The 27,382-nt window shown below is 59.6% G+C and overlaps 2 protein-coding genes across 5 annotated transcripts; one reads left to right on the top strand and one right to left on the bottom strand.

Moving 5' to 3' along the window:
- The first annotated feature begins 973 nt into the window (after nucleotides 1-973).
- Nucleotides 974-10,221, top strand: CHADL (chondroadherin like). The gene is made up of 6 exons (XM_008275176.5): nucleotides 974-1,115; nucleotides 2,365-2,548; nucleotides 3,004-4,701; nucleotides 5,583-5,749; nucleotides 6,266-6,464; nucleotides 10,001-10,221. Exons 1-6 carry the CDS (start codon nucleotides 1,108-1,110, stop codon nucleotides 10,025-10,027), a joined length of 2,283 nt encoding a protein of 760 aa, XP_008273398.1. The 5' UTR covers nucleotides 974-1,107; the 3' UTR covers nucleotides 10,028-10,221.
- On the bottom strand, nucleotides 8,761-26,820 carry L3MBTL2 (L3MBTL histone methyl-lysine binding protein 2). Of its 4 annotated transcripts, none has more exons than XM_008275174.5 (17): nucleotides 26,669-26,820; nucleotides 24,491-24,731; nucleotides 23,087-23,220; nucleotides 20,746-20,869; nucleotides 19,971-20,050; nucleotides 17,414-17,531; nucleotides 16,851-16,985; nucleotides 16,531-16,619; nucleotides 14,191-14,422; nucleotides 13,676-13,752; nucleotides 13,403-13,507; nucleotides 12,670-12,817; nucleotides 12,249-12,331; nucleotides 11,720-11,954; nucleotides 11,272-11,337; nucleotides 10,075-10,191; nucleotides 8,761-9,650 (listed from the first exon to the last, which is right to left on the bottom strand). In XM_008275174.5, exons 1-17 carry the CDS (start codon nucleotides 26,690-26,692, stop codon nucleotides 9,538-9,540), a joined length of 2,121 nt encoding a protein of 706 aa, XP_008273396.1. In that variant the 5' UTR covers nucleotides 26,693-26,820; the 3' UTR covers nucleotides 8,761-9,537. The 4 variants fall into 4 exon arrangements, with proteins under 4 accessions (XP_008273396.1, XP_051689970.1, XP_008273397.1 ...); XM_051834010.3 differs by having other exon boundaries at nucleotides 24,491-24,859; nucleotides 26,669-26,788; XM_008275175.5 differs by having other exon boundaries at nucleotides 24,244-24,731; nucleotides 26,669-26,785.
- Nucleotides 26,821-27,382: the final 562 nt, after the last annotated feature.

The raw sequence follows: 27,382 nt of genomic DNA, 5'->3' as shown, positions 1-27,382 counted from the left end.
ACATAGTTTGCTCTAGATTGGGCATACTGTTTATTTTTTAATGCATGCATGCCTGAAAAGATATATATTTGGATATTCTTTGCAACATTGTTTCTTTTTAAAAAATATTTATTTGAAAGTCAGAGTTACACAGAGAGGAGAGGCAGAGAGAGAGAGAGAGAGAGGTCTTCCATCCACTGGTTCACTCCCCAATTGGACACAACGTCCAGAGCTGTGCCAATCCAAAGCCAGGAGCCAAGAGTTTCTTCCGGGTCTCCCACGTGGGTGCAGGGGCCTAAGGACTTGGGCCATCTTCTACTGCTTTCCCAGGCCAGAGCAAAGAGCTGGACTGAAAGAGGAGCAGCCGGGACTAGAACTCGGGGTACCAGCACCGCAAGCAGAGGATTAGCCTAGTGAGCCGTGGCGCCGGCCCCAACATTGTTTCTAACAACAAAAAATGGCTACCGAAATATCTAAGATGAATAAATAAATTCGAAACATTTTGACAATGAAATACTGTACAAAAGTCAAAATGAGTAAGTATATTCAGAGGAATCAATTTGAGCTTCTAATAGTCATGTTGGATAAAAATAATTTGCAGAATGCTGTATTACAGTATTAAACATTGTAGGTGTATGTAAATGGATAAACACAAGCAATCAGAAAGGAAAAGTGTTCCATCCTTGAGTAACTATTAGGTACCAGGTGCTACCATGCTGCCCGCGGCAAACCCTATGAACTGGTTACTGACTGGTTTCTGTTTTTCCGAGACCAGAAACTGCGGCTAGGTGAGGGACAGTGTCACAGAGGAGGGAGGGAGCCCAGGGCCGCTGACCCACAGGCTGGCTCCTCCCTGCTGCCCAGGTGGCCCGTGGACTCAGGCCTGGGCCATGTTCCTGGGCTGGCGCCGGGCAGGAGGCCCTATGAATCCAGCCACCAACCCCTCCCCTGCCTAGGGAAGCCCCAGTGTGGCCAGGCTGCCAACAATGCCTCCCATTCAGCCTTGTCCCTGCTGCCAGGCCTGCGGGGGCTGGGGAGGGGGCCTCCTGCCTTCGTCATCCAGCGAGCGGGGACTGTCGCCGGCCTTTCCCTTGTGCTGTGCCTGCAGGCAGGGCTGGCAGAGACAGCATGGAGGGGTGAGTCTTGGGGCCCTGAGGGTGCAGTGGGGACTTCGAGGAGCTGGGTGGCAGCAGGCCAGCCCCTGCCGCTCTCTGGCCCTCTGGGGCAGGGGGAGGGGGTCTGGGAGCTCTCTCGGCCTGAGATTTTAGAAGGTTCTCCCTGTGGAAGACGTGTCTGGAACGTGGCCACGCTGATGTGCTCCTGGGGGTTAACCCTGTGGGGACCCGTCTCAGCGTTCAGCAGCCCTGAGCCCCAGACACTGTCCCTTTAGGGACCTGTCCCCAGCGTTCCCCTTCCTGGTCTGCCCTGAGCCAGCCTTCACCAAGGCTCTGACGAAGGCCCCGGCTCCCAGGAAGGGGTGGATCCTGAGATCCTAAGGAGTCACAGTGACAAGCCAGTGAGGGAGGGGTGAGGGTAGGCAGCTGGAGGCCGGCAGGACAAGACTGAGCTGGGCATGTCGGGTGACCCATGCAGTGAGGCGAGAGCTCCGTGCCTGTGCAGGGACACAAAGTTGGTCCAAGTGTGCTGGTGGCAGGGGGGCCCAGGCGACGATGAAGAATGTAGTGGATTCCAGTTAAGGAATCGGGAAAGTTAAGGCTTTCCACCAAAGGCCGTGGGGGAGACGCTGAAGGATTTGCAGCTGTGGACATTCCGATTTGTGTTCTGGAACATTCCCTTTGGTTCGCGGTGGTGAGTGGAGCGCAGAAGCCAGGAGAGCCCTGGTGGCAGCAGGGACAGGTGGGTGGGTGGCTGTGTGACTGCTGGGCGGATGGGTGGACAGTCCAGACTGCTGCGTGGCACTCAGGAGAAGGCAGAACAAAACGGAAGTTAAAAGGCTCCCTCCCGAACCTCAGACCCCACAGCCCCGGGCCCCGCCCACCTGTGCACAGCTCAGGCCCGCCCTGGGGCCTCTCCTCCCGCGGCCAAGGTGTCTACTCGAGGTGGTGCCACGTGTCCCTGCTCCCTGGGAGCGGGCATGGCTTCTGCACCTCCTCCCTTGCACCGAAGCTTGGCCACAGCCTGGTGCGTGCCCTGCTGGCGGAGAGGGAAGGGCCTCCTCGGGTCACTCTTCTGAGCCTTGGTTTCCTCCAGCATAAAGCGGGACTAAGAATACCCACTGCACAGGGCAGCGATGGCAATGCCATTTTCCTGGTGCAGAGTGGGAGGCTCCGAGGGGTTCTGGGGGCAGGAGCCGCACCACGGCTGGGCTCAGTGAGAGCACAAGGCCCCCGCCCCTGTGGACAACCGACCCTCCCGCACCCCCAGGCCCCAGAGCTGCGCCCACACCTCCTTGCTGCTGCTGCTGCTGCTGCCGCTGCTGCCACCACCAGGCCCAGCTTGGCGCGCGGCAGCCCAGCGCTGCCCCCAGACCTGCGTCTGTGACAACTCCAGGCGCCACGTTGCCTGCCAGCGCCAGAACCTCACTGAGGTGCCGGACACCATCCCTGAGGTTAGCAGGACCCCAGCATGGGTGTGATGGGGTGGGGGGTGGCAGTGGGAGGAGCCTGGGCTGGGCACCAGTGGACCTGCCACCATCTGGCTGGGAGGTCTTGGCAAGTGACTTCTGCTGAGCCTCAGTCTTCATATCTGTATAATGGAAAGCCAGGACAGGGAGATGATCTATTGGAAACCCTTGTTGTGTGACTGGAATAAGTAGGTGACCTGAAGATTAAATGCTGAATTCATTGCAGGCCTGTGGCAGAGAAACGGTGGTCTCTGCCTTAGGAAGTCCCAAGCTAGTGGGGGGTAAACAGACAGTGACAAGATGGTGGGAAGAGGGCCACGGTGAGGGGGAGGCTTCCTGGAGGAGGCATCAAGGATCTGGATGCAGAGAAGTAGGGAAAGGTGTGGGAAGGCGCTGCAGGGGGGTAAAACGGCCTCAGCCGGCTTTGCTCTCTGCCGCAGCTGACCCAGCGCCTGGACCTCCAGGGCAACCTGCTGCAGGGGATCCCCCCAGCTGCCTTCCGGCACCTGCCCCATCTCACGCACCTGGACCTGCGCCACTGCCAGGTGGAGCAGGTGGCCGAGGGTGCCTTCCGCGGCCTGGGCCGCCTGCTCCTCCTCAACCTGGCCTACAACCGCCTGAGCGCGCTGCCCCAGGAGGCCTTGGACGGACTGGGCTCGCTGCGGCGGCTGGAGCTGGAGGGGAACATGCTGGAAGAGCTGCGGCCCGGGACATTCGGGGCACTGGGCGCTCTGGCCACGCTGAACCTGGCCCGCAACGCCCTGGTCTACCTGCCCGACATGGCCTTCCAGGGCCTGCTGCGCACGCGCTGGCTGCAGCTGTCCCACAACGCGCTCAGCGTGCTGGCCCCCGAGGCCCTGGCCGGTCTGCCGGGCCTCCGCAGGCTCAGCCTGCACCACAACGAACTCCAGGCCCTGCCTGGCGCAGCCTTGTCCCAGGCCCGCAGCCTGGTGCGTCTGGAGCTGGGCCATAACCCTTTCACCTATGCGGGCGAGGAGGACGGGCTGGCGCTGCCGGGCTTGCGCGAGCTGGTGCTGGACTACGGGGCCCTGCAGGCCTTGGATCCCCGCGCCTTCGCCCACTGCCCGCGCCTGCGCACCCTCGACCTGCGAGGGAACCAGCTGGACACGCTGCCCCCGCTGCAGGGCCCGGGCCAGCTGCGCCGCCTGCGGCTGCAGGGGAACCCGCTGTGGTGCGGTTGCCAGGCGCGGCCCCTGCTTGAGTGGCTGGCGCGCGCGCGCGTGCGCTCGGACGGCGCGTGCAGAGGGCCGCGGCGCCTGCGGGGTGAGGCCCTGGACGCCCTGCGGCCCTCGGACCTGCGCTGCCCGGGAGACGCGGAGGAGGAGGAGGAGGAAGCAGAGCGCGCCGTGGCCCCGCCCCGCGGCCCTCCGCGCGCGCCGGGGGAGCCGGATGCGGTGGCTGCGCCCTGCCCGCGCGCTTGCGTGTGCGTCTCCGAGTCCCGGCACAGCGGCTGCGAGGGCCGCGGTCTGCAGACTGTGCCCCACGGCTTCCCTAGCGACACTCAGCTCCTGGACCTGAGGCGGAACCACTTCCCGTCGGTGCCCCGAGCGGCCTTCCCCGGCCTGGGCCACCTGGTGTCGCTGCACCTGCAGCAGTGTGGCATCACAGAGCTGGAGGCCGGCGCCTTGGCGGGCCTGGGCCGCCTCATCTACCTCTACCTCTCGGACAACCAGCTCTCGCGCCTCAGCGCCGCTTCCCTCGAAGGGGCCCCCCACCTGGGCTACCTGTATCTGGAGCGTAACCGCTTCTCGCAGGTACCCGGGGCCGCCCTGCGCCCTCTGCACAGCCTCTTCTCCCTGCACCTGCAGGACAACGCTGTGGACCACCTGGCACCCGGGGACCTGGCGGGGGTGCGGGCCTTGCGCTGGCTCTACCTGAGTGGAAACCGCATCACCGAGGTGTCCCCTGGGGCGCTGGGCCCAGCACGAGAGCTGGAGAAGCTGTACCTTGACAGGAACCAGCTGCGAGAGGTGCCCACGGCGGCCTTGGAGGGTCTGCCTGCCCTCCTGGAGCTGCAGCTCTCGGGGAACCCGCTCAGGGCCCTGCACGAGGCGGCCTTCCGGCCTGTGGGCCGGTCCCTGCAACACCTCTTTCTAAACAGCACTGGCCTGGAGCAGGTGGGCACCGGGCTTGGCACATTCCCTCAACGAACTTTTTAAATGTTATTATTTGAAAGGCAGAGTGACAGAGAGGGAGGGAGGAGAGAGAGAGAGAGAGTGACAGAGAAGGAGACAGGGGGACATGGAGAGGGGGCTTCCATCTCGTTCCCTCCCCAAATGGCCACAATGTCCAGGCTGGGCCAGGCTGAAGTTAGGAGCTTGGAGCTTCTTCCGGGTCTCCCACGTGGGTGCAGGGGCCCAAGGACTTGGGCCATCTTCCACTGCTCTCCTAGGCACATTGGCAGGGAGGTGGGTCAGAAGTGGAGCGGCTGGGACTCGAGTGGGTGCTCATATGGGATGGCAGTGTCCCAAGTAGTAGCTTAGTGTACTGTGCCACAGAGCACCCCCCACACACCTGGCAGCAAGCATCTTGCCACCTCCTTGGTGCCAGATTCCAGGCTGAGTGTGGGGACGCTGAGAGACGCCAGACACTGGCCTCGTCCTTTGGGGACTCAGGTGTGGGTGCCAGGCTGGGTGGAATCCAGTGCTGCAAGGCCAGAGGCCTGCCCAGGGAGGGCACTACTAGGGCATGGAGAAGGGGGGACTTGGGGCCATGGGGGTCACCTGTGTACACTTTGAGAGTCCCCGGGAGGCTGTGCCATTGTCAGGGTGTTGGGCTCATGCAGAACAGAAAGACCACAAACTGGACAACCAGTGAGTTGGATGGAGCGAGTGCTTTGATGGGAGACCAACCTGGGTTGTGACCCCAGCACTGCCCTTCCTACCTGGGCCCCTGTATCTCCCCTTGCTGGACCATGGTGGGACCCCCTCCCAGACCTGGGATGAGACGGGCCTGGCAGGGCCTCATGCAGGGTCTGGCACCTCCCACCTCCTTGCAGATGTCTCCTGGGGCCTTCCTGGGCCTGGGGCCTGGGCTGCAGAGCCTGCACCTGCAGAAGAATCACCTGCGGGCTCTGCCTGCCCTGCCGGGCCTCAGGCAGCTGGAGCTCATTGACCTCAGCGGCAACCCCTTCCACTGTGACTGCCAGCTGCTCCCGCTGCACAGGTGGGCACCCCGCCAGACCCCCAAGTCAGACCCCTGCCTCTTCCCTGGGGGCACCCTGCCTGTGTTTGGCTGAGTAGCTTGTGGGGGTGGGCAGGGGCGAGTCCTGCCAGAGCCACGCCTGAATGAGCCCATTTCAGCCTCAGCTGCCCTTCCTGGGGGGCTGGGGTGGCCTCCACTGAGCCCCAGTTCCCTCACCCATAAAGGAGGAGCGATCCCTGCTGTCCCCTCGGGCTGGGACCTGGTGAACACAGTAATCCCACAAGAAGGCAGACCTGGGCTCCTTGGGCTCTGTGATTTTACCAGCTAAACCTCAGTAAAAGTATCTGCCTAACTAGAAAGGTGCATTTGGGGCCTGTGTTGTGGTGCAGCGGGCTAAGCTGCTGCCTGGGACCCCGTAGCCTGGGAAGGCAGCAGAGGATGACCCGGTGCTTGGGCCCCTGCGGCCCATGTGCTCTTCATGGAGGCTCTTAGCCGACTGTCAGCACGGTGGGCTCTCAGGCTCTCTCTTTCCCACAGGTGGCTCACTGGGCTGAACCTGCGGGTGGGGGCCACCTGCGCCAGCCCTCCCAGTGCCCGTGGCCAGAGGGTGAAGGCTGCAGCTACCGTCTTTGAAGCCTGCCCGGGTGGAGCTGCCAGGAAGTCTACACAGACACCAGCGGCTAGGCCTGGTGCCCGGAAAACTTCCATGCAGGGGAGACAGCGGGAAGCAGACAAGGTTGGTCCTGGGCTGGTGGGCCAGGCCCCAGAGCTGCTGGGGTGGTGGGGGTTGCGCTCCTCTGTCCGACCCATGTGTTTCCGGGGCTGGGCAGAGACCCTGCTGTGTCTGCTCAGTGACATCACACCCCTCCTCCACGCTTGGGCTGGGCCCAGGGTGGGTCTGTAGGAAAGTAACCATGCACTGTTCCCTTGTGTGGGACAGCGGCTTTCCCAGCAGGCCACAGCACCCCTGTCCCACGCGTCCATAAGATCAGTCCTGTGGTCCACCCGGCCTCTTGCGCCTCACCCCCCAGGGCGAGCAGGTGTGGTGTTGGCTCTGCCTCCTGCCACCTGCCGGCCACAGCGGTGGCCCCAGGCAACACCCGCCATCCTGACTTCCCCAGGCCCAGCTTGAGCCCTCAGTTGTAGCGAAATCTCTGGGTGCATCAGAGGAGGGGAACGAGATAGGAGTGCCTCAGGGCAGGGTGTCAGGGTGCCCGTGAAGGGTGCGAGGGCCAGTCCTTACAGGCAAGTGAGAACAAACAGGCACTGGGACGGGCCAGAGGCCATTAGCTGGGGTTCGCATTCGTGCCCTGGGCCCTCCCACAGCAAGAGCACACACTGGGTGGCCCAGAAAAACGAAGACTGCTGCTGACTGTGAGCTGGAAGCTGAGAACCAAGTCGAGTGCAGGGCCCCGGAGGGGGAACCCTTCCTCACCTCTGCCAGCGCCAGAAGTCCTCTGGCTTTGGCAACGTAATCCCAGTGCCTACCTTGGGCTCTTCACAGCATCTCCCCTCTCTGTGCCGTTTCCCTTTCTTGCAAGGATACCCCTCCTACCGATCAGGGCCCAATCTAATGATCTCATCTTAACTCCATTCTCTCTACAAAGATCCTACCTCCAAATGAGGTCAGACTCCGAGGTACCAGAGGTTAGGGTTCCCGTTTACCCCTGTCAGCTGACAGTATTCCTGTGGAGGCAGGCTGGGATGGAGGCAGGAAACCCCAAGACTGCAAGCTGTGGGGGAGCAGGTGTGGCCTTCGAAGGCAGAGAGCTGGTGTAGACAAGGCAGCAGCCCCGCCCTCCACCAGGCACTGTACCAGCTGACACCACAGCAGCCCTGGGCGCAGAGGTGCACCTGCTGCTCAGCCTGGCCCAGGAGGGGAGGCTCCAGTCCTCCAGACCAGGAACTTGGTTAAAAGGAGAGTAGAGGGTATGGTGGCTTCAGCACACAGTGGGGCCTCTTGGGTCATTTGACTCAGCTGCCCTTTCTGACACGGGGATACTCCACCCAGTGCCAGCCCCGGACTGCTGCGCTCTTTAGGTCAATGTGTTTCCTCCTAGGAAGGCTGAGGGCCCTGAGCTCTGGCAGCCCCAGGCTGTGGGTGCTTCCCTGTGGGCATGAGTCTGGGCCGCGTCTGCCCGCTCTCCCTCCAGGCCCCATGGAAGGTGGTTAACATGAAGGACTGGGACGGAGTGGATACCGAGCACAGGGGGGAGTGCGAGAGGCCAGCCCCGCCAGCCCCACTGCTGTCACCAAGCAGCCGTAGACATAAGCAATCAACTTGCTCGTCTTTATTGAGCCCTCCCTCTTCTCACCTGTGAGAAGTCAGAATGAACCTCTCGGGGCTCCTTAAATGTGTGGTTCACCTAGTGCCTGGGGGAGGAGGTCCTTGGTACTTTCCAGCAGAGGGTCCAAGCCACACAAGCTCTTTCTCAGATCTTCAGATCCCCTAATTGCAAGGGAATCTGCAATGATGAAGTCTGGCCGGGCTCTGGGAGCAGCAGCAGAGCGTCTTCCCCACAGCCTCCCGGGGCCGATGCCACTGACCCGGCACCCCGAGTCTCAGCGCTGTGCGTGTGGGTGATGGCAGGGGAGGCACGGCCCCTTGCCGCACTCCTCTGGGGCTCGTCAGTTTCCAGACCTGCTGACATTGGAAGAAACCTGGGCTGCACCAGCTGCCACTTCTGGGCCTGGCTTCTGCAGGGACAGAGGCTGTCTGTCTTTAGCAAAGGGAACAGGGTCGGGTTCTCTCGGACCCTGTTTAGAATCCCCCAGGTCCTGGATGCTGGAAAGTTGCACCTGCATCTCAGGGATGAATGAACCCAGCCCTGAGCAAACCACAGCACAGCCAGCCAGCAGCAGGTGCAGGTGGCCTGGGCCGATAGAGCAGCACACAGGCCCGAGGGGCCGCAGGAGACAGGACCAAGCCAGGCCACACAGCCCCTTCCAAAAACCTAGGTGGAAGAGAAGGGCCAGGACTGCAGCCTGGCCCGACCTTGGTTTCAGGAAGAGGAGCTCAGGACAGACGCATGGCTGATCAGAGAGCTTTATGGGTGGCTGAAGTTTGGGCAGACACCAGGTGAAGGAGTTAAAAGGACTGGGACCGTAGGGGTAGCGAGCCAGGATCCATACCCTGTGTGTGCCCCCCACCCCCACCCTGGCACTGGTGGAAAAGCGGGGGAAGGGCTGACCACCCCCAGCGACAAGGCCATCCCTGACCCTGCTTAATGGGCAGGAGGGGAATGCAAACGTCGGTCCAGCCCAGGCCAGGCCCCAGAGCAGGTCAGACTCAGACAGGGCTGGACGGTGCAAGGGCCAAGCTCATCTTCGGATCCTGCTGCCCCTGGCAGTACCAGGCCTCAGCCCCTCCCCCACCCCACCCTGTTCCTTTACGGAAGTGGGGGCAGTGCTCAGGCCACCGCACAAGTCGCCAAATCCTGGTCACCGCTTCTCAGCTGCCCACCACCGCAGGGTCCCTGGGAGCCAGGAGCACAGCACAGGCCGGGCGGGCTTCCAGGTGGGGGCTGCTGCTGTCACAGCACTCGTGTCAGTCAGGCGACCTTTATTTACACACAGTCCATGTCCTGCCTTCCTGTGGAGCTACCACTCCAGCTTCCGGGCTCTGCCTGGGGCGGGGCTGCTCACACCCGTCACGTAGATCTCTCCAGCCAGCACGGAGGCGTGAGGTGTCAGAGACCCGGGCCTCACAGCAGGCAGCATCTATACAAAAAGGCTCAGTTTCCACACTCAGGAGGCGTGGCAGGCTGGGGGAGCAGAGGAGCCGCCCCCTCTGCTCGGCCCAGGCCGGCTCAGTCCGGCGTCTCCTGCTTGATCTTCTCTGTGGGGACAGGCAGCTCTGGACCCGAAGCCTTGCCAGGTGAGGCTGTGCTTGGATGCTCGTCCTTCACACACACAGCGATGACTACAGAGGGAAGGAGGCGGGCGGGGAGAGCAGAGTCAGCGAGCCGAGCCTGTCACACCAGGGAGGGTCAGGGCCCGGGCTCTGGGAGAGGAAGCTGGCTGCCTGCAGAGGGCAGAGCGCCTTCACCCTCCTGCTCACCTCCAGGGGCTCACCTCCAGGGCCCAGGCCCCAGGCCCACCCCAGCCAGGCCCCCACCCATCTGCCACCCACCCTGCCAAGTACGAGGGCGGGGGCAGAGGGGCTTGGCTCCCACCAGAGGCGGGGGCAGGTGCTTGGGAAGCCCTTGTGGTTCAAGGGCTGCTTGGTGCCCGGAAGTCCCTTCACGCATGACTCCACTCTTCTGTGCCCAGGTGGGGAAGGAGAGGGGCCGCCTCTGAGCACGGAGCAGGCTGGCCCTGCCTCGACCCGCTCCCACGGCTCTTACTCTCGTCGGGAACGGGCTCCGACGAGATCTCCCCCGCCGTCTGCAGGTCGTCGTCCAGCAGCGGCTTCTTGGACCCCTGCCTGAGGGGCCGGGTCTTGGTCGGCGGGATCCTTTTCCCTTTGAATAAAAATGGAATCAAACCCAGAATCAGGGTCGAATCCATGCGAGGCTTACAGGCCAGGGTCTCACCCAGCGTCAGCACGGCGCAGGGGAACGTGCGGTGCGGGGACAACAGGCTGGACTGCAGCTCTGACGATGCCCAGTCCTGGCCCTGTGCCCTGGGGTCAGGCGGGTCTCTCCCACAGCACGCCGGGAACACCACTTCCCTCCAGAGCCGAGGCTCAGAGCTACGGTGGTTTAGTTTAAGCTTTTTAAAATTTGAGAGGCAGAGAGCGCGCGCTCCCATCTGCCTGTTCAAGCCCTAAATATTTTCAACAGCCAACAGCAGGAGCCGAGAACACAACCCAGGTCCCCAGACACTTGAGCCATCACTGCTGCCTCCCAGGGTCCGCACCAGCACGGAATGCAGGGTGTGGGGCACTGGCACCTTAACTGCCAAACGCCTCTCCCAGTTCCCTTTCCTGATCCTTGATTTCCACACCTGCAGCTCACAACCCTGCTGAGTGCTGAATGGCACAGACCCCTCACGCCTGTACCCTGCCCAGGGCCCTCAGCCCACTGCGGCTCTGTCCTGTCCCAGGGCGTCCTCTTCCCTGCCTGGTGCCACGTGGTGGAGCCGCCCAACGCCGAGGACAGCTGAGCACCCTGCTGCCTCCAGCGGAGCCCACCCTGGGCTCAGGATCTGTTGAGGGTGGGACCAGCTGAGGGGAACAGTGGCCAGGAGTCTAGATGCCTTTGCTCTCACCCTCCAGGAGATCCGGAGAGACAGCACCCCGCCCATGCCATGCCTTGACCTTAGAACCAAGTGGCCATGTGGTGCCCAGGCGGCCACGCCATCTTCTGAGCCTGGGGCAGCAGGGATGGGGACCCTCCCCCCAGTACTATCACTGCCCCTTCCTCAGCGTCTTGACTGCCAGAGACTGAATTCCCGAATTGTGCTCTGGGTCCCCAAAGGCCCAGGGAGAAAGGCTTGTGGGGCCAAAGGGCCAGGGAGGGGCACCATGCAAGAGCTTCCTGGGTGCGCAGCACCTGGGGGCCCCCAGGGACACGGCCCGGCTGCCCTGGGGCATCACTTACTTTTCTTCCCAAACTGCTTCTTTTTCTTCTTCGTGGCCTCTTTGGCCTTCAGAGGTGTGGCTGGTTCTGTTGTTGAAAGACAAGGGCAAAAGCACTAAGTCTGGGAGGCCAGCACACAGGCTGCCCCGAGAAGGGAGGCCACACTGGGGGGGGGGGGGGGAGGGCTGGGGAACAGTTCCTTCTTCCCATCCTCATTACCAGGGCTGCCGGAGGGGCTGGCAGTTTCCTGGGTGCACGGGGGCACGCGCGCATGACAGAGTGAGCAGGACGCAGGCCGGAGGGAGGGGGAGAGTGGTGGGCAGCGGGGCTGGGAGGCAGAGTTCACATTCTGCTTAGAGGGGTCAGGACACTGCCCGGCCCCAAGCCAAAGAACTGAGGTGGGCATGAGGGAGCGCGAGTGGTTGGCAGGAAGGAGGAAAGAGCCCTTTAGGGCTGTGAGGAGCCAGACCTGCGGCCACAGGAGGCTGGAGCTGGTAGCCGGTGAGCTCACACCAGCCCACGGGGTAGATGTCCGGGGATTCACAGTCCACCCACTGGTCGTACTCGTTGTCCCAGCCGTCAAAGTGGATGCTGAGCAGCCGCTGTACCACCCGCGTCACCGTGGCCACACAGATTAGCCGGGGCTCCATCAGGTCCACGGCCTCCAGCTTCATGCCCACCTTGAAGCCATGGTTGGGGCAGTCCTGGGGTGGGGGAAGCAGTTGCCAGGCCAGTCAGCTTCCTGTCCCCGCAAACCCGTGGAATGTCGGGATGGGGGGTGGGGTGTTGCGCTGGAGGGCCCTTGGGGCAGGGTCATCTGGACAATGACCCCTCTGTGCCTCTTTCCCACGCGGCGGCCCCGCATCCCTCTATGGAAAAGGCACGGCTAAACCAAGGCTCGGCAGGTGCCCAGTGTCACCCAGCAGCAGGGCCTCGAGGGCAGTGGGCAGGGACAGTTCAGGCCACCACAGCCCCCGCTCCATCGTCGGTCTCCTCACCATGTTAAAGAGTCTCGACGGAGCTGCTTTCGACTTGGTTTTCTCCAAGTAGGTGTCCCAGTTGAAAGTCTGCGTCTCATATCCTGGGGGAGCAGAGGCTTAGATGTGGAGGAGAAAGGGGAAGCAGTCGGGGGAGGCAGACCCTGCCACACCAGCCTTCTCCCTTCCTCCCGGGCAGGCATCACATAGGTTGTTCACTGGCCAAAGGCACGAGCGGCAGCTCTGTTCACCACCCACGTGCTGGCCGTGGGCTCAGGTTGGCTCAGCCACGGCGAGGGCCAGTGGAGGCCTGGGCAGCTCTGTCACCTCTCCCACACTGAGGCTCCATGGCCCAGGAGTCCGACCTGACCAGCCATCTGGGCCTGTGGCCTCACTCTGCCCCTTCCAACAAGGCAGCCTGTGGTGGCCAGTCTAATCATACCTTTCGGGGGTGTGAGCTCGATGTCATTTTTTTGGCAAAAGGTGGCTGGGAAGATGGCGTGGGAAGAGGCGTGGTAACAGAACCAGTCCGAGCCATCTGTGGAGGGCCCGCCATCCACACAGATCATCAGGTAGCCGTCCAGGAGCACCTGGGGAGCAGACGCCATCGAACCCTGAGCCGTGTCCAGGGAGACACGAGGCTGCTGCGCGCGGACTCAGCCCTCCGGGCGAGCACCCAGCTTCTGCTCCAGGGCATTGGTGCTTCTGTGCTGCCGGCGAGGAGACGGTCCCGTCCTGAGGCAGCAGAGGCTGTGCCAGCAGGGGCTCCGTCCTCCTGTTGCCTTGGCATCCCCAGTGGTGAGCACATACCCCTTCTGCCTGCCCCCCGCTGGGCCGCGTCAGCCGAGGGGCAGTAAGGGAGCTGGTTTGGGACAAAATGAACCCGCCTGGGGCTCATAGCTAGGCTAGCACAGGGGAAATGGCGTGTGGCAGGTAGGTCCCCAGTGCGGTGACGCAGGGCCAGCTCAGACGTTCGTAAGTACCTAAGGTGCCCTGGACCCTGACGTGAAGGCACACTGTGGGCAAGGAGCAAGAAAGGCCCCTATTCACAAAATCACGTGCTCCACGGGCAGCCAGTGTCCCTTGGTCCCAAGAGCCCTTGACTGTGAAGCGTGGAGCTCCCTGCACCTCAGCCTTCTGGGAAAGCTGGCGCTGGGGGACAGCCCCAGACTCACCTTGCAGATGGTGGCCACGCAGATGTTGCCCAGATTCAGCGGGTCAATGGCCTCCAGCTTCATGCCCTCCTCAAACCAACCGCCTTCTGTGTAGACAGCTCGGACCTTAGAGGAATGGGACAGTGGGGAATCTCTGGGCAGGCCCAGGGACGGGTGGGGGACAATCCTGTGGCAGAACCTGGCGATGGAAAGGGACAGTCCCGGGAAGAGCCAGGGTCCTCAGGCCGGGAATGGACCGTGGCCACGGGGAGAGTGCCCCGGGCTGTGCCTCACCTTCTTGAACAGGTAAGGAACGGCGTCACAGTAGATTTTCCGGAAGGTGGGATGATGGGCCATGTCACTGCGTCTCTCTTGCGTGGAAGGCAGAGGGAGTGAGGAAGAGAAGGGAGGTGAAGGCAGCCAACAGGGCCTCTCCCGACTCCCCCAGAAATGCGAGGCCGCTCCCAGAGGGGCCCCAGCACGCCCCGCCCTAGACCACAGGCAGACGGGTCTAGGTCAGAAAACCAGAGCTTGCTGTGGGGACGCTGCAGCCCTCGAGACCCAGGTTCCTCCACGTGACATGGGAGAGGATGGGGCGAGCGGCATCCGAGTCCAAATCTTGATTTTGCCCCTCGAGAGCTGAGCTGTTGACTTGATCCTGTCACTCAGCTGCTCCAGCTGTCGGTGCTGTCATATGCAGGTGGGGGTGACAGGCTCTACCTCCCATCACCGTTGGGAGGTGTAGACAAGGTGTCCCCCCAACCCTTGAGGAAATGGCCAGGGTCACTGCGACCTGGGGCTCTGCTAACCTGACATCTTGATGCCGTGGCCAACGCGCCGTGACCAACCCACTGGGTGGATCAAGGGGCTCCACATGTGGCACCAGAAGTCATCGTCACTGTCACCATCCTCATAGAGGAGTCGTAGGCGACCGCCAATGACCGTGTCCACCACAGCCATGCGGGTCCGTGACACTTGGGACTTGTCCACCACCTCCAGCCGCATGCCCTGACGAAAGGGGTACTTCATGCTCTCCACCATCTGCAATGACAGCAGAACACAGGCCTGTGTGGTCACGGGCTCCTCCCACCTGCCTTCCCTCTCGGTCTCAGGGGGCTGGCATTGTGGCAGAGTGGGTAAAGCCGCCACCTGCGATGCTGGCATCCATGGGCACTGGTTCATGTCCTAGCTGCTTTCCTTCTAACCCAGCTCCCTGCTAATGGCTGGAAAAAGCAGTGGAGGACGGCCCAAGTGCTTGGGTCCCTGCTACCCACGTGGGAGACCTGGAAGAAGCTCCTGGCTCCTGCCTGGCCCAGCCCTGGCCACTGCGGCCATCTGAGGAGTGAACCAGCAGATGGACAATCCTCTCTCTGTAATGCTTGACTTTCAAATAAACAAATAAATCTTAAAAAAAAAAGCAGAGGAGGGAAGGCGTGGTGGGATCACCGTGAACTCAGGTCAGATGACCCCTCCGGCACCGCTGGGGCTGCCATGGCCCTGGTTCCCTAGGATGACAGGCACACAGCTCTCAGCTGCACACCACTTCTCACCAAACACTACCAGTAGGTCAAGACAATGGGAATCACAAAGCCCACTCAGATCAAGGAAACGCAAGGGACCTGCAGAGGCCAAGTGATGTGTCAGTCACACAGCGGCACCAGAGCTGGGCCTGGAAGCAGTGTCCAGCCTGTGCTCGATCCCGGGCACCCAGCCTCCTCTCTGCTGAGAGCACACAGAACACCCGCATCCGGGGGCTGGCGTTGTGGCAGAGTGGGTACTCCCGTCCAGGGAGCTGAGGTCTGATTCCGGCTCTGAAATGCTATCAGGCACCTCAGTAGCAACCAGTGTCCCAACTGACCCGCCTGGGGACGCTGACCAAGATGCCGACGGGCTGCTCTGCAGAGCGCTGGGGTGGTGGGGGCACAGGTGACAGGTGTGGTACAGGGCTTTTCCAGGCCTGGAGCACTGCTGGCTCCCAGAGGAGCCAACAGGAAAATCTGACCAGGAGTGTTAAACCAGATCCCACAGCCCCAAGTCTCCACATCATGGCAGCTCTAAGCAGAGTGGCAGATGGTGCGGGAGGGCTGGGCTCGGCCCCTCTAGGCCTCCTGCCCTGCCTGGCCTCCCCGGACACACTCCTTCCTCTGCATCCCACAGCCCAGCACTGCACTGGCCTTCTGGTGTTTGGCACCATGGTGAGCGGGCCCCAGCGTCCATACCTTTCTTTTCCACAGTAGGTTTCTATACCACCCCTGCCTATTAGGGTAGGAATTCAAGCGCCTTTTCCCCACCACGCCTGCTGACCTGCTCCTCCGAGGGCGCAGTTTGATCGTGTGACCTGGCACACCTGCCCTGCGTCGTGCCGCACCCTGCTGCAAGGCTCACAGGGCACATGAAACACCGTGAGCACCTGGTCCAGGAGACCGCACGGGCCCTGAGGAGCACCGGCCGGACACTGCTTCCAGGCCCCGCTCCGGTGCCGAGGCGCCAGTGTGGCTCCTGCCCACTGCTGGACCTTCCCGGGTGTCTGAGTTTCCGTGCTCTGCAGCGGGCTCTGTAATTCCCAACATCCTGACTTCCTGGCAGCATTCTGGTGACGGGAAGCTGTGCCCAGTGTGGGGAGGGCCCCACCGTGAGGCCTGGCACGGGGTGGCAGCACAGACAGTGTTTACCATATACCCTTTAGCTGCCTGGGACTTCTCATTGTGTGCAGCTTCTAAAGTTAAAATTAAATGCCACTGACTCTGATGCACATCCCTGGGTCAGAACCAAGGACGTTCTATAACTATTCACGTATACGGGCCAGACCCGAGTTCCCGGATGGCAGCGCCTGTATTCTGTGTATGCCCACAGTGCCCTGTATGCCTAACAACATCTATGGTGTGAACACGCCTGTGGAATGTCATTAGCAGAGGTAGGGTCTGTAGCAGAAGGCGGAGCAGCACCGTGGCCCGTGTGCCTGGATCAGAGTCAGCGGGGGTGGCGGTGGCCTGTGCCCTGTGGACTCTGTCCTGGGGAGAAGTGGAGCTGCGGAGACTGTCAGGCGAGGGAGGCTTGGAAGAATGTTCCGTGGGCAGCAGGGAGAATGAATAAGAACGGGAGAGGGGTGGGACGAGAAGTTATAGAGGCCCAGAGGGCTCCTGGCTGACCTTGATGTGGAAATCCACAGGAAGCGTCCGGGAGCCCACCAGCCGCTTCATGAGGTAGCCCTTCCAGTCGGTGAACTTGGCGTGAATGGCTGCGGAGACACCGGCAGAATCCGTCACACGGCCTGGCGACACTGTCGCAGCACAGGCCAGCAGTGTCTGCACCTCACAGAACCAGGCCCCGCGAGCTGGATCTGCCCTGGGCCCTCCGGGACAGGAAGGGCAGGCTATGAGGGGGCCAGTGTTTACTAACACGAGACACAGGGCTCCCCAACTACCAAGGTCCCACGGGAACCACACAGGGAACCTCCTTGCCAACTCACTCCGGGGGGGCACCAGGATCTTGCTGTTGATAGCACACCAGCCAATGGGGTGGACGTCCACTGTTCCCAGGTTGCACCAGAAGTCATGGCTGGCGTCATTTTCAAAGCCTTCGTAACGAAGAAGCACCCGATACCCTGAGGAGGGAAAAGGACAACCAAGAGCTGAGATGGGGGACAGGTGGGTCCTCAGGCCTCCCCTCTCCTCCGGCCTACAGCAGACTTCCTAGTGCGTATCTGAGAGCTCCTTGCAGGCACGTGGGTCCCTGTGGTCCACAACAGTCGTAGCCAAGACAAATCCATTTGGAAAGCATTACTGCATGGAGCCAAGAACTTTTTATAGCCTCATCATCCCTGAAACAAACTTTAAAAACTGGAGTTTGCAAACTAGCTAAGCTCTATGGTCCCTTTGGAGGCAGAAGAATTCCAAGAAGGGAGAAAGGAACCCCAGTGGGTAGATTTCTTTGTGTCTCACGAAGCCAGCTTCTGGCTGTGACACTGCTGGCCTGTCTGGCCACCATCTGCAAGGCGAGTCTGGGGCTGTCCCCCAGCCGAGGAGCACACACCTGCTGCCTGGATGACGGAGGCGATCCAGTACACCCGGCTGGGGAGCACGGCGTCGCTGTTGAGCACCTCCACCTTCATCCCCTTCATCACGTCCTCCCACTGGTCGTAGAGCGGGACCTGTGCGGCAGTGAGAGCATTCCAGGGGCTCAGCGAGTGCAGGAGGGCCACATCCCGCTTTGCATCTCAGCTTTTCAGAGCAGCTGATGTGTGCAGGAAGAACAGTACGTATCTGTGGTTCCCGAGCGCTCAGCTGGGAATGGGGTCTGCTGGTGGGCGGGGTGAAGGCTGCAGATCCAGAGTCACAGACCTGCGTTCCCATCTTTTTTTAAGTTTTTTTTTTTTTTTTTTTTTTTTTAAGATTTATTTATTTACTTGAAAGTCAAAGTTACAGAGAGAGAGAGAGAGAGAGAGAGAGACAGAGAGTTTCTTCCATCCACTAGTTCACTCCCCAGATGGCTGCAACAGCTAGGGCCGGGCCATGCTGAAGCCAGGAGCTTCACCTGTGTCTCCCATGTGAATGGCAGGGGCCCAAACAGTAGGGTTATAATCTTCCATCTGCTGGTTCATTCCCCAAATGGCTGCAATGGCCAGGTCTGGGCCAGGTAGAAGCCAGGAGCCAGGAACTCCATGCAGGGGCCCATGGACTTGGGCATCCTCCACTGCTTTCTCAGGCCCATTAGCAGGGAGCTGGATTTGAAGAAGAGCGGCCAGGACTGGAACTGGCGCTCCTACATGGGATGCCACAGTGCTGGCCCTGGGTTCCAGTCTTTCCAGGACCAGCTCCTACTTGTGCTGTTCTGGGCACATCACACCTCAGTGAGCTCCACTCCTTTGTCACTGTGCTGGCTACTGTTCTGGCACGAGTGCTATCTTCTTCAATGGTCACTCAAACTTGGGCAGTAAATATTGCGACCCCTGAGTTTACACAGAGCTGCCCACCCCCACACGCCCTCCAGCATGTTCTTTTTCTACCCCTGCTTCTATCAAAACATGCCCCCTCCCCCAGTTGGGGCCAGCACTGCAGCACAGGGGTGCAATCCCAGCTGCTCTGCTTCCCACTCAGCTCCCTGCTAACGCGCCTGGAAAAGCACTGGAAGATGACCCAGATGGAGCTCCTGGCTCCCGGCTTCGGCCTGGCGCAGCCCTGGCCATTGTGGCCATTTGAGGGAGTGATCAGCAGATGTGAGATCTCTGGCACTCTGCCTTTCAAATAAATACATCTTTCAAATCTAATGCCCCCAGCAGCATGGGGCTGCTTTTGGTTGCCTTCCCACTGCCAATTATTTTGTGATTCCTTTTCATTCTCAGTCCTGGCTGCAGCCACTTAAGGTAGCTCACTGCTTCTCCCATCACTGAACCTGGCGACTCTGGTGCTAGCCCAGGCACAGGGCAGGCTTTCTGCAGAGGATACCAATCGTCCTGGCACAGGCAAGTGCCAGCAAAAACCCATCTGGCACTGCTAGAGCATTCAGGGCCACAAAGAGGCCCCCGTAACAGGGATGAACACCCCCCTCATTAGCACCTCAGGGAGACTGAGTTTGCTTGGTCAGGGACCAACCTGTGGGCATGCAGGCACCCCCGCCCCCGCCCCCGCCCCGCCAACAGCAGTGCAGGAAGGAGGCTTACTCCGGGAGGAGACTCTTTCAAGACTCGAGAGGCCTCCCCAGGTTCCCAGGATTGAGGAACTGGATTTGAAGGGAGAACAGGAGCGCCTCCAGAGGCTTCCCTCCTGACCTGCAGGCTCCAGCCGCTGGGTGTTAAGTTCTACTCAAGCCCAGCGGGTAGGGACTGGACTTGCCCTTCTACTTCCCCAGTGATGGCTGCGGGGTGGGGTGGGGGTCTTTTGCAGAAGGGGCCCCAGAGGCATCCGTGTCTGCCTTCTGGAGACCAAGGAGCCTGGGCCCGAACAAAAGCACCACACCTTCAAGGGGCAACTGCTGGACACAGGGGAATGGACAGAAAGGTCCTTCTAGCACCGACTCACGCCGTTCTGCTATTTAAATAAGCAAGGTAGGGACCTTAGTGGAGCCCGGGGCTAGAAGCCCTCAATAGGTGTTTGGGGAAGGGGGTTAACAATTTGAAAGACAGAGTTACAGAGAGAGGGAGTGACAGACCTTCCATCAGCTGGTTCACTCCCTAAATGGCCCCTAACAGCCAGGGCTGGGCCAAGTTGAAGACAGGAGCCAGACTCCATCCAGGTCTCCCATTTGGGTGGCAGGGGTCCAGGGAGTTGGGCCATCTTCCGCTGCTTTCACAGGCACATTAGCAGGGAACTGGGCTGGAAGTGGAGCAGCCGGGACTTGAACCTGTACTCATAGGGTTGCCAGGGTGCAGATGGCTTAACCCGCTGTGCCGCAGCGCAGCTCCGGGAGTTTTGAGGAGCAGCAGACTCAGAGCATGGAGCCGGCTGACAGGGCTGAGCTCCTTCCACCTGGCGCGCACTGCAGCTCTGCGGCACCGCACCAGCCTGGCACCGTCCTTGGGAAGCGGTGTGCACACCAAGGCCAGCGCCTCCGCTGTGTGCCCTGCCCTCCCTCTGCAACCCGGGGCACTCACGTGTTTGAAGCAGCTGACAGGAGCAGCTTTGTAACTGTGATCCTTCAGGAACTTGCCCCAGTCGAAGCCCAGGACCAGAGCTGTGGAGCAGAGAGGAGATTGGCGCCTGGAAGCCCGGTGGCAGCGCTGTGGTCACTGCACTGAGGGCCGGCGGGCTCAGCAGCAGTCGCTCTTCCGCAGCAGTCCCAGTGCGCCCAGACCTGTCCCACCAGTGGCCACCAGGGGGTGCAGGCAAATCTAGACGCCGCCAATCCTCGGTAGAGGAGCACTTACAAAGGAGTATCTCTCCCTTCTTATCCCAAGGAAAGGGAAATGCCAGTGTCCCTGGGTTCAAATTCCTCACACCCCTCAGCCTCTCCTTGGCCACATCCAACCCAACAGGGTGGAGCAGCACAGAGTGAGGCCCAGACCTGCTGGCGGGGAGGCCAACTTGGCAGAGCTGCGAGGGCCTACACTTAGTTTGCTACACACACACACAGAGAAGGTTCCTTTTGTTATCCTAACCCCGGACTGCCGCCCCTTCAAACCAGACTTGGGCCTCCACTGCCCCAGAGATAAGAGAAACAAAAGAAGCTAATTCCTGACTTCTGAGGGGTGAGCCAGGAGCTTTTAGGAGGTAACTTCCAGGACAGCCCACAGGAAAGGGTGACGGGCAGCGAGCCTGGGCCAGGGGCTTTCCAGTGGTCCAGCTTTCCCAGCCCCCACTCCCAGGGAGGGCCAGCCGGGTCCCGGCCACCACCGCAGCCACTTTCAGAACCTGTCCCTGCTGTCTTACCGTCTTGCCCTGTGGGCGTCCCATCGGCCAGCTGTCCAGTGCCCTGGGAGTGCAGGAAGGCTCCGATTTTAGCAGACCAGGCCGCCTTGTGCAGCACTTTGGCTTTCTTGGTCGGTGGTTTCCCCTGGAGGGAAAAGAGAGGCCGTGAGGTGGCGGCTAAGGATCTGGATCGGCACTGTCAGGATCCGCCTGGTCTTGTTCAGTTACTTATCCTCTTCTGGCTTGAGTTTGTAAAACACAGCGTGGACAAGGCCTAGCTCAGAGGGTGATGGTGGTGGTGGGTAGTCAGCGGAGCAGGGGCCTCTCCCTACAGCTTTAGCTCTGTCAGCTCCTTACTCTGGTGCTGCTACTGAGCCACGCAGAGAATAGGCTGGGCGGGGGTGAGGTGGGGGAGGGTGGCACCACGAAGTCTCTGCTCCACGAGGCAGCATTCCGTACACAGGTAATTGTGCTCCACGGAGGCTCCCGTGCTGTCCTCAGGTACTCAGAGGAGGTCACCCCCAAAGGGAAAGGCCAGGGCCCTGGTGCATACTTTGTAACTTACGCACTGATCAGAAAAGCCAGGAATTTACCACAGATCAGTGAGGCAGAAATGGAGGATGACATCCCACACAGACTGGGGGCCAACCCCGGTTCTGAAGCTTTCTATATCTTTTACTCAAATGCTTAAACTCTTAAAACAGGAATTTGTGTAAAGTCAATTTTTTAGGATCGTTGTTTAGACTGGGAATGCCAAGCCCTCAACAGGTGTCCCCCGATGTCACTATTACCAAGTAACATCACGAGCTCTCTTTCATGCGTTGCATAAAACCCACAAAACGAGGGAAGCAAAGGCAGTGCAGTGAGTGAGGCACCGGCCGGAGCCAGCTCAGGGCACTGCCACCAGCATCACGGTGGCAGGCAGAGTCACCGGCGAGCTCTTTAAATCCCCAAGCCAAGATCACACTCCTTCCCTGTTAAGCCAGTCTTTGGGTATAGGACCCAAATATCTTTTTTTTTTCTTTTTTTTTTTTTTTTTTGACAAGTAGAGTGGACAGTGAGAGAGAGACAGAGAGAAAGGTCTTCCTTTTGCTGTTGGTTCACCCTCCAATGGCCGCCGCGGCTGGCACGCTGCGGCCAGTGCACCGCGCTAATCCGAAGGCAGGAGCCAGGTACTTCTCCTGGTCTCCCATGGGGTGCAGGGCCCAAGCACTTGGGCCATCCTCCACTGCACTCCCTGGCCACAGCAGAGAGCTGGCCGGGAAGAGGGGCAACCAGGACAGAATCCGGCGCCCCGACCGGGACTAGAACCCGGTGTGCTGGCGCTGCTAGGTGGAGGATTAGCCTAGTGAGCTGCGGCACCGGCCCCAAATATCATATTTTTAAAACTTTCTAGAGGCTGGCACTATGGTGCAGCAGGTTAATGCTCCGGCCTGCAGCGCAGGCATCCTATATGGACGCCAGTTCAAGACCTGGCTGCTCCCTGCTAATGCGCCTTGGGAAAGCAGCAGAGATGGCCCAAGTGCGTGGGCCCCTGCACCCACGTGGGAGACCTGGAAGAAACTCCTGGCTCCTAATTGGCCCAGCTCTGGCCATTGAGGCCATTTGAAGAGTGAACCAGTGAATGGAAGACTCTCTCTGTCTCTACCTCTCTGTGTAACTCTTCCAAATAAACAAATCTTTAAAAAAAAAAAAAAACCAAAACTTTCCGGATGTTCCGAATGCACAGTCTCCTTTGAGGCACGTGTGCACGTTGGGAAACACCCACGGCCGGCAGCTGAGCGTAGGCTGCAGCCCAGATCCCAGTGCTCTCCCTCCACAGAGCTGCCCTGGGTCAGTCGTTCCACCTCCCTGCACTCGGCACACTGCATCATCTTGTGGGTCTGACAACAGGTGCCTAAGACAAGTGTTTCCATCCCTAAACTTCTATAAATGTCAAGAGCTTGGCAAGACTTCCCAGGTGGCCACCCATGAGACACAGTCAGCGACAAGGCATCGGCTTCCTGATGCCGCTGTGGCTGCTGAACCTTGCGCCTGTATCCCAGCTTCCCTTCAAGGCATTTATAAAAGTGTGCAGAGAAGAGCAGGGCTTCCAGCTCTGATCAGAACCTCCAGGACTCTCACTTAAATTTATTGAATATGAGCGACTCTTGGGGGTGGAAGGATAACAGCAAGCTCTTAATGAACAAGCTCCATAAACTGACTCCTCTGCCTACTGAGGTTTGAGAGCACAGCAAATTCTCAGAAGAAATGTCCAACCTCAGACGGCCAAAACAGGGAGCTTCCCAGGTCCTCTGGGCCTCCAGTCAGCTGGTCCTCTTTTAGCACCCAGGGCCCTGGGGGCCGAGCGGCTGCCTCTCACCTGTAATCTAGCCAAGATGCTGGCTTTCTTGGAGTTGGAGGAATAGCTCCTGGAGCAGGAGACGCTGCAGAACCTCTTGGTCTTGGAGAAGAAGGCTTCCCTTGTGCCCACGATACCGCACATCTCACAGACAGCTGGGAAGAGAACTTAGCACATGACTCACCTGGTACGGTCGCCCCAAATCAAACCCAATGAGGCCTTCAATACCTGGGACATTGCACTAACCAGGTGAGTGCCAGCCCTCACTAAGGCTGACACAAGAGGAGGAGGAGGAGGTGGTGGAGGAGGAGGAGGCGGAGGCCACACTGAACACATCTGAACGGACCTCACCTAAGCGAGGCTGCCCGGCCTCCCTGGGCTGTGTGTGTAACAGCGGGGCTAAGGGAACTTCAGAAAGACAACTGGGGAAACAGGTCAGTGAGGAAGTTTTCAAGACAGAGAAGTCAAAGAGAAAAACATGTATTAGGTAGAAGTGCCCAAGTCGCTCAATCCTTGTGGCTCCATTATCTCATGGATACAGTAAAGAGACTGAGCTGGGTCAGCGTTTCAACCCTGACTTCACATTACAGACACCTGGGGAGCTTAAACGCTTGCCCACGCCAGGCATTCTACGGAACTGGTCTGCACCGGGGCACCGCCATCTGCAGTGTGTCGGGCATCCCCTGTGGGATTCCAATGTGCAGCCAGGGCCACAACTGGTCTCTACTGGTCGCTTCTAGTTCTAAGGTTCTAAGGTTCTACGGGAAGGGCTGGAGGAAGACAGAAGGGAGAAAGACGAGAGAGGAGAGAGGATGAGAAGACAAGATGAACAGAAAGGAAGTAAGATTCAAAGGCAGACTATCGCACTTCTGAAGAGTTTACCTCCCAGGGAACGGGAGTGTCGTCACACAGGCGGCCCTGACACAGGGAGGGCCCAGACCCCGTCCAAGGACCACAGCTAGCTCCAAAGCCACCTGGCTTCCAGATGACCCTCGGGGACTCCTACTGCCCACCCCCACCCCATTCCTCGTACCCAGAGGTCACGTTATTCTCTATTTCCCCTCCCATCGCCTAACTGGCAACCCGCAAGCTATTTCTTGTCCCTGGTAAGTGACCACAGCCCTTCAAGCTTTCCTGTCCTCTAAATATCCAGGCTTAGAAGTCAACGGCCTGCTTACACAAATGCAGAGGCAGCACCATGGCACTGACGGGCATCTAAGAGTGCCGAGGGAACATCAGCTGTGTGAAAGAACGCAATCGCGATCTGCATCCGGACTGCCGCACAGGAAACGTCCCTTGCGGCTGCTCGGGCTGCGTCTGTCTCTCACAGGTCTTTGGACATGAGCAGAAAGCCCTGTATCCATCCCCCTATTCCTCCATGACCTCCTGACTCCTCTCCATCTTCAGGACACACTCTGAAGGCACCTGGCTCAGAACCACTGCCATCCATGGAGCGCGGAGTCCCAGGGCTCAGCAGGTGCAGAGGGGAGGTGGGCAGCTCCCCGGCTTCTCGATCCTCATTCTCTGGCTCACTCGACTCCTCCAGATAGGAGCTGCTCTCACTGCCCACACTGCTGTTATAACTCCGGAAACTGTCATAGCCACCAAACAGCTCCAAGTCGCCGTCTTCCTCTTCTTCCTCCATTGGTTCCGAAGACGGGGTCTCCTAGAGGACGGATGACACAAACCAGACAGAAGGGCTTTGGTGCGTCAGGAGGGCTGCAGATGTGCTACTCAGTCTCCTGCTGGTTCTCTGCCAAGTCCACACTTCGGGGAATCTTCCAAATACCCTTTCTGCAAACATCAGGATTACTGTTTGCATAACATTTCTCTACCATAACTCAACAGAATGGCATTAACAAGACAGAAATATTCACCAGGCTCCTCTGTGGATTTACAAATGCTGTATTAACATGAATTCTAAACTCATGATGGGGTTTTGTCCTCATAAACTCACTGTAAGTTGAAAACACAACAAGTCAAAGATGGGTTTAGATTACGTAATCTACGCACACCACAGCTTGATAGTACCGCACACTATGCAGTATGGGTTGTTTGCCTCATGACTGTGGGGCTACCGTATATGAATCTGCCTAACAGGTAGTTTAAAAGGTATGTAGCAAGCTGAAGGCCTGGGCTCTGACCTAGAGCTGAAGTGCCAGCGCTGGCGATTACTGGCATGTGACCCACGGCAAGCCGGAATCTCAGTGCCTTAGTTTCCACGTCTGTAAAAGGAGAATAATACCCCCTATTTCACAGGATTTGCGGGAGAAGTAAGAGTTAATGGAGGCCGGCGCCACGGCTCACTAGGCTAATCCTCCGCCTAGCGGCGCCGGCACACCGGGTTCTAGTCCCGGTCGGGGCGCCGGATCCTGTCCCGGTTGCCCCTCTTCCAGGCCAGCCCTCTGCCGTGGCCAGGGAGTGCAGTGGAGGATGGCCCAGGTGCTTGGGCCCTGCACCCCATGGGAGACCAGGAAAAGCACCTGGCTCCTGGCTCCTGCCATCGGATCAGCGCGGTGCGCCGGCCGCAGCGCGCCGGCCGCGGCGGCCATTGGAGGGTGAACCAACGGCAAAAAGGAAGACCTTTCTCTCTGTCTCTCTCTCTCACTGTCCACTCTGCCTGTCAAAAAAAAAAAAAAAAAAAAAAAAAAAAAAGAGTTAATGGAGCTGAAGCACCTAGAACAGTGACTCGAGTGCTCCATAATGTTGGCGAAAAGCATGGGCGCTCAGATCAGATACGCGTGGGTGTGAATGCTGGCTGTTGCACTTCTCAACTGTGTGATTTTCCGTTTTCTTCATCAATACAATGCGGGTAATAACAAGCCTTTAGCGGACTGTTGGGGGCACTGAGATGGGTGAAACCTGGTTCTATTTCCAGCAGAGGGTAAGCGCTCACCGTATAAGCTATTACTCTTACTCCACGTTTTAACAGTCTCCTTTACCATCACCGAATTTTGGAGGTAGTACACTTTCTATGTGCAACTATACATAGACACACGCTAGAACGGAAGCCGATTCCAGTACCCTAAGGGGTCCAGAAGCCAAATGATGAGGGGGTGGGTTGCAGGTCATAGTGGGGTAGATAAAACCTAGCCGGCCAGGTGTTGCAGGCTGACAGACTCCGCACCCACTTCCTTCATCTCGAGCTGTGTGCACGTCCCCGGGGAGTCGCACCAGCTCCCTGCGCCTCCGCTGCTTCAGCCATAAACACGAAGCCCGTGCAAGCTCCAGGCGCGGAGCAACGTTCGCTCAACTCGAGTCTCCCTCCCCCGCCCTGGACGTGACGGGCACCGCGATCGCAGAGGAACACGGCCACGAGACCAGGAGGACAAAGAGGATCCAGGCGCTCTCGTCCCGGGGCGCAGTTCCGCTTCCCCCCAGCGAGGGAGGCTGTTCCGCCCTGAACTCCTCGCCAGACGCGGGTCCCAGCACTACCGAAGCAAAACGGACCGCCGATCGCCTCTGGCCCTGGCTCAGCCCGCCTACCTCAGTTTACCCATCCTTCCCCCTTCCACCCTCGAGGCGTCGCTAAGAGAGACGGGCCCATGGAGCGACGCGCTCGGGGTTCCCTCGCCCAGTCGCGCTAGGTCCTCTCCCTCTCACCTCAGCGCCCCGTGGTTTCTCCATGAGACTTAGTTTCTCAAACCGTCACCAGGTGTAGGAAGCCATATTGGCCTCAGCGCTCTCCCCGAGCGCACTCATTGGCCAGCTCCCTGAGCCGCGGACCAATCACGCTTCCGGGTAGAGGAAAAGCCGGTTCCGCGCCCGCCCGTGCTCCGCCTCCCCCGGGGCGGGGAAAGCCGCGGGCGATTGTGGGTCTTGTAGTTTCCTTCGGGTGTGAGCGCAGGGTAGTGCCCTAGCGTGGAAATCCCCACCTTGACTGTTCTCATTGTGCCTTCCTCTCTATTGGCCTCTTTTTTAAAAGAATTCATATATATTCATTCTCGTTTTGTTTGAGAGGGAGGGAGAGAAGGAGCGAGCGACCGCTGCCATTTGCTGGTTCATTCCCCAAATGCCTCCAGCAGCTGTGGCTGGGGCAGGTGACAGCTAAGAGACTGAAACTCCATTCAGGTCTCTCACGTGGGTGGCAAGAATCCAAGTTCTTGAGCCACCATCTGCTGCCTCTCAGACTGGATTTGTAGGAAGCTGGATCAGAAGCTAAGCAGCTGGGACTCAACCAGCACTCTGGTAAGGGGATGCCAGCGACTTAAACTCTATTCCAAATGCCCACCCTTTTCCTCTCTGAGTCATAACACCTGCCCCTATTAATATTTAAAAAATGGGGATGGACATCTGGTGCAGCAGTTAAGGCATCTA

This window comes from Oryctolagus cuniculus, chromosome 11 (assembly GCF_051225735.1).
Source record: "Oryctolagus cuniculus isolate XC-2025 breed Fujian yellow rabbit chromosome 11, ASM5122573v1, whole genome shotgun sequence".
NCBI lineage: Eukaryota > Metazoa > Chordata > Mammalia > Lagomorpha > Leporidae > Oryctolagus > Oryctolagus cuniculus.
The sequence above is the reverse complement of the archived record's forward strand: the minus strand, read 5'-3'. Positions and strand labels throughout refer to the sequence as shown.

Coding starts and splice junctions, on each gene's coding strand:
- CHADL (XM_008275176.5), top strand. Junction 5,750..6,265: donor CAGCTGCTCCCGCTGCACAG/GTGGGCACCCCG, acceptor TCTTTCCCACAG/GTGGCTCACTGGGCTGAACC. Junction 6,465..10,000: donor GACAGCGGGAAGCAGACAAG/GTTGGTCCTGGG, acceptor TTCTGTGCCCAG/GTGGGGAAGGAGAGGGGCCG.
- L3MBTL2 (XM_008275174.5), bottom strand. CDS start 26,692: ATGGAGAAACCACGGGGCGCTGAG. Junction 24,732..26,668: donor AGAAACCACGGGGCGCTGAG/GTGAGAGGGAGA, acceptor TCCGTCCTCTAG/GAGACCCCGTCTTCGGAACC. Junction 16,620..16,850: donor GATCCTGGTGCCCCCCCGGA/GTGAGTTGGCAA, acceptor GTGTCTCCGCAG/CCATTCACGCCAAGTTCACC.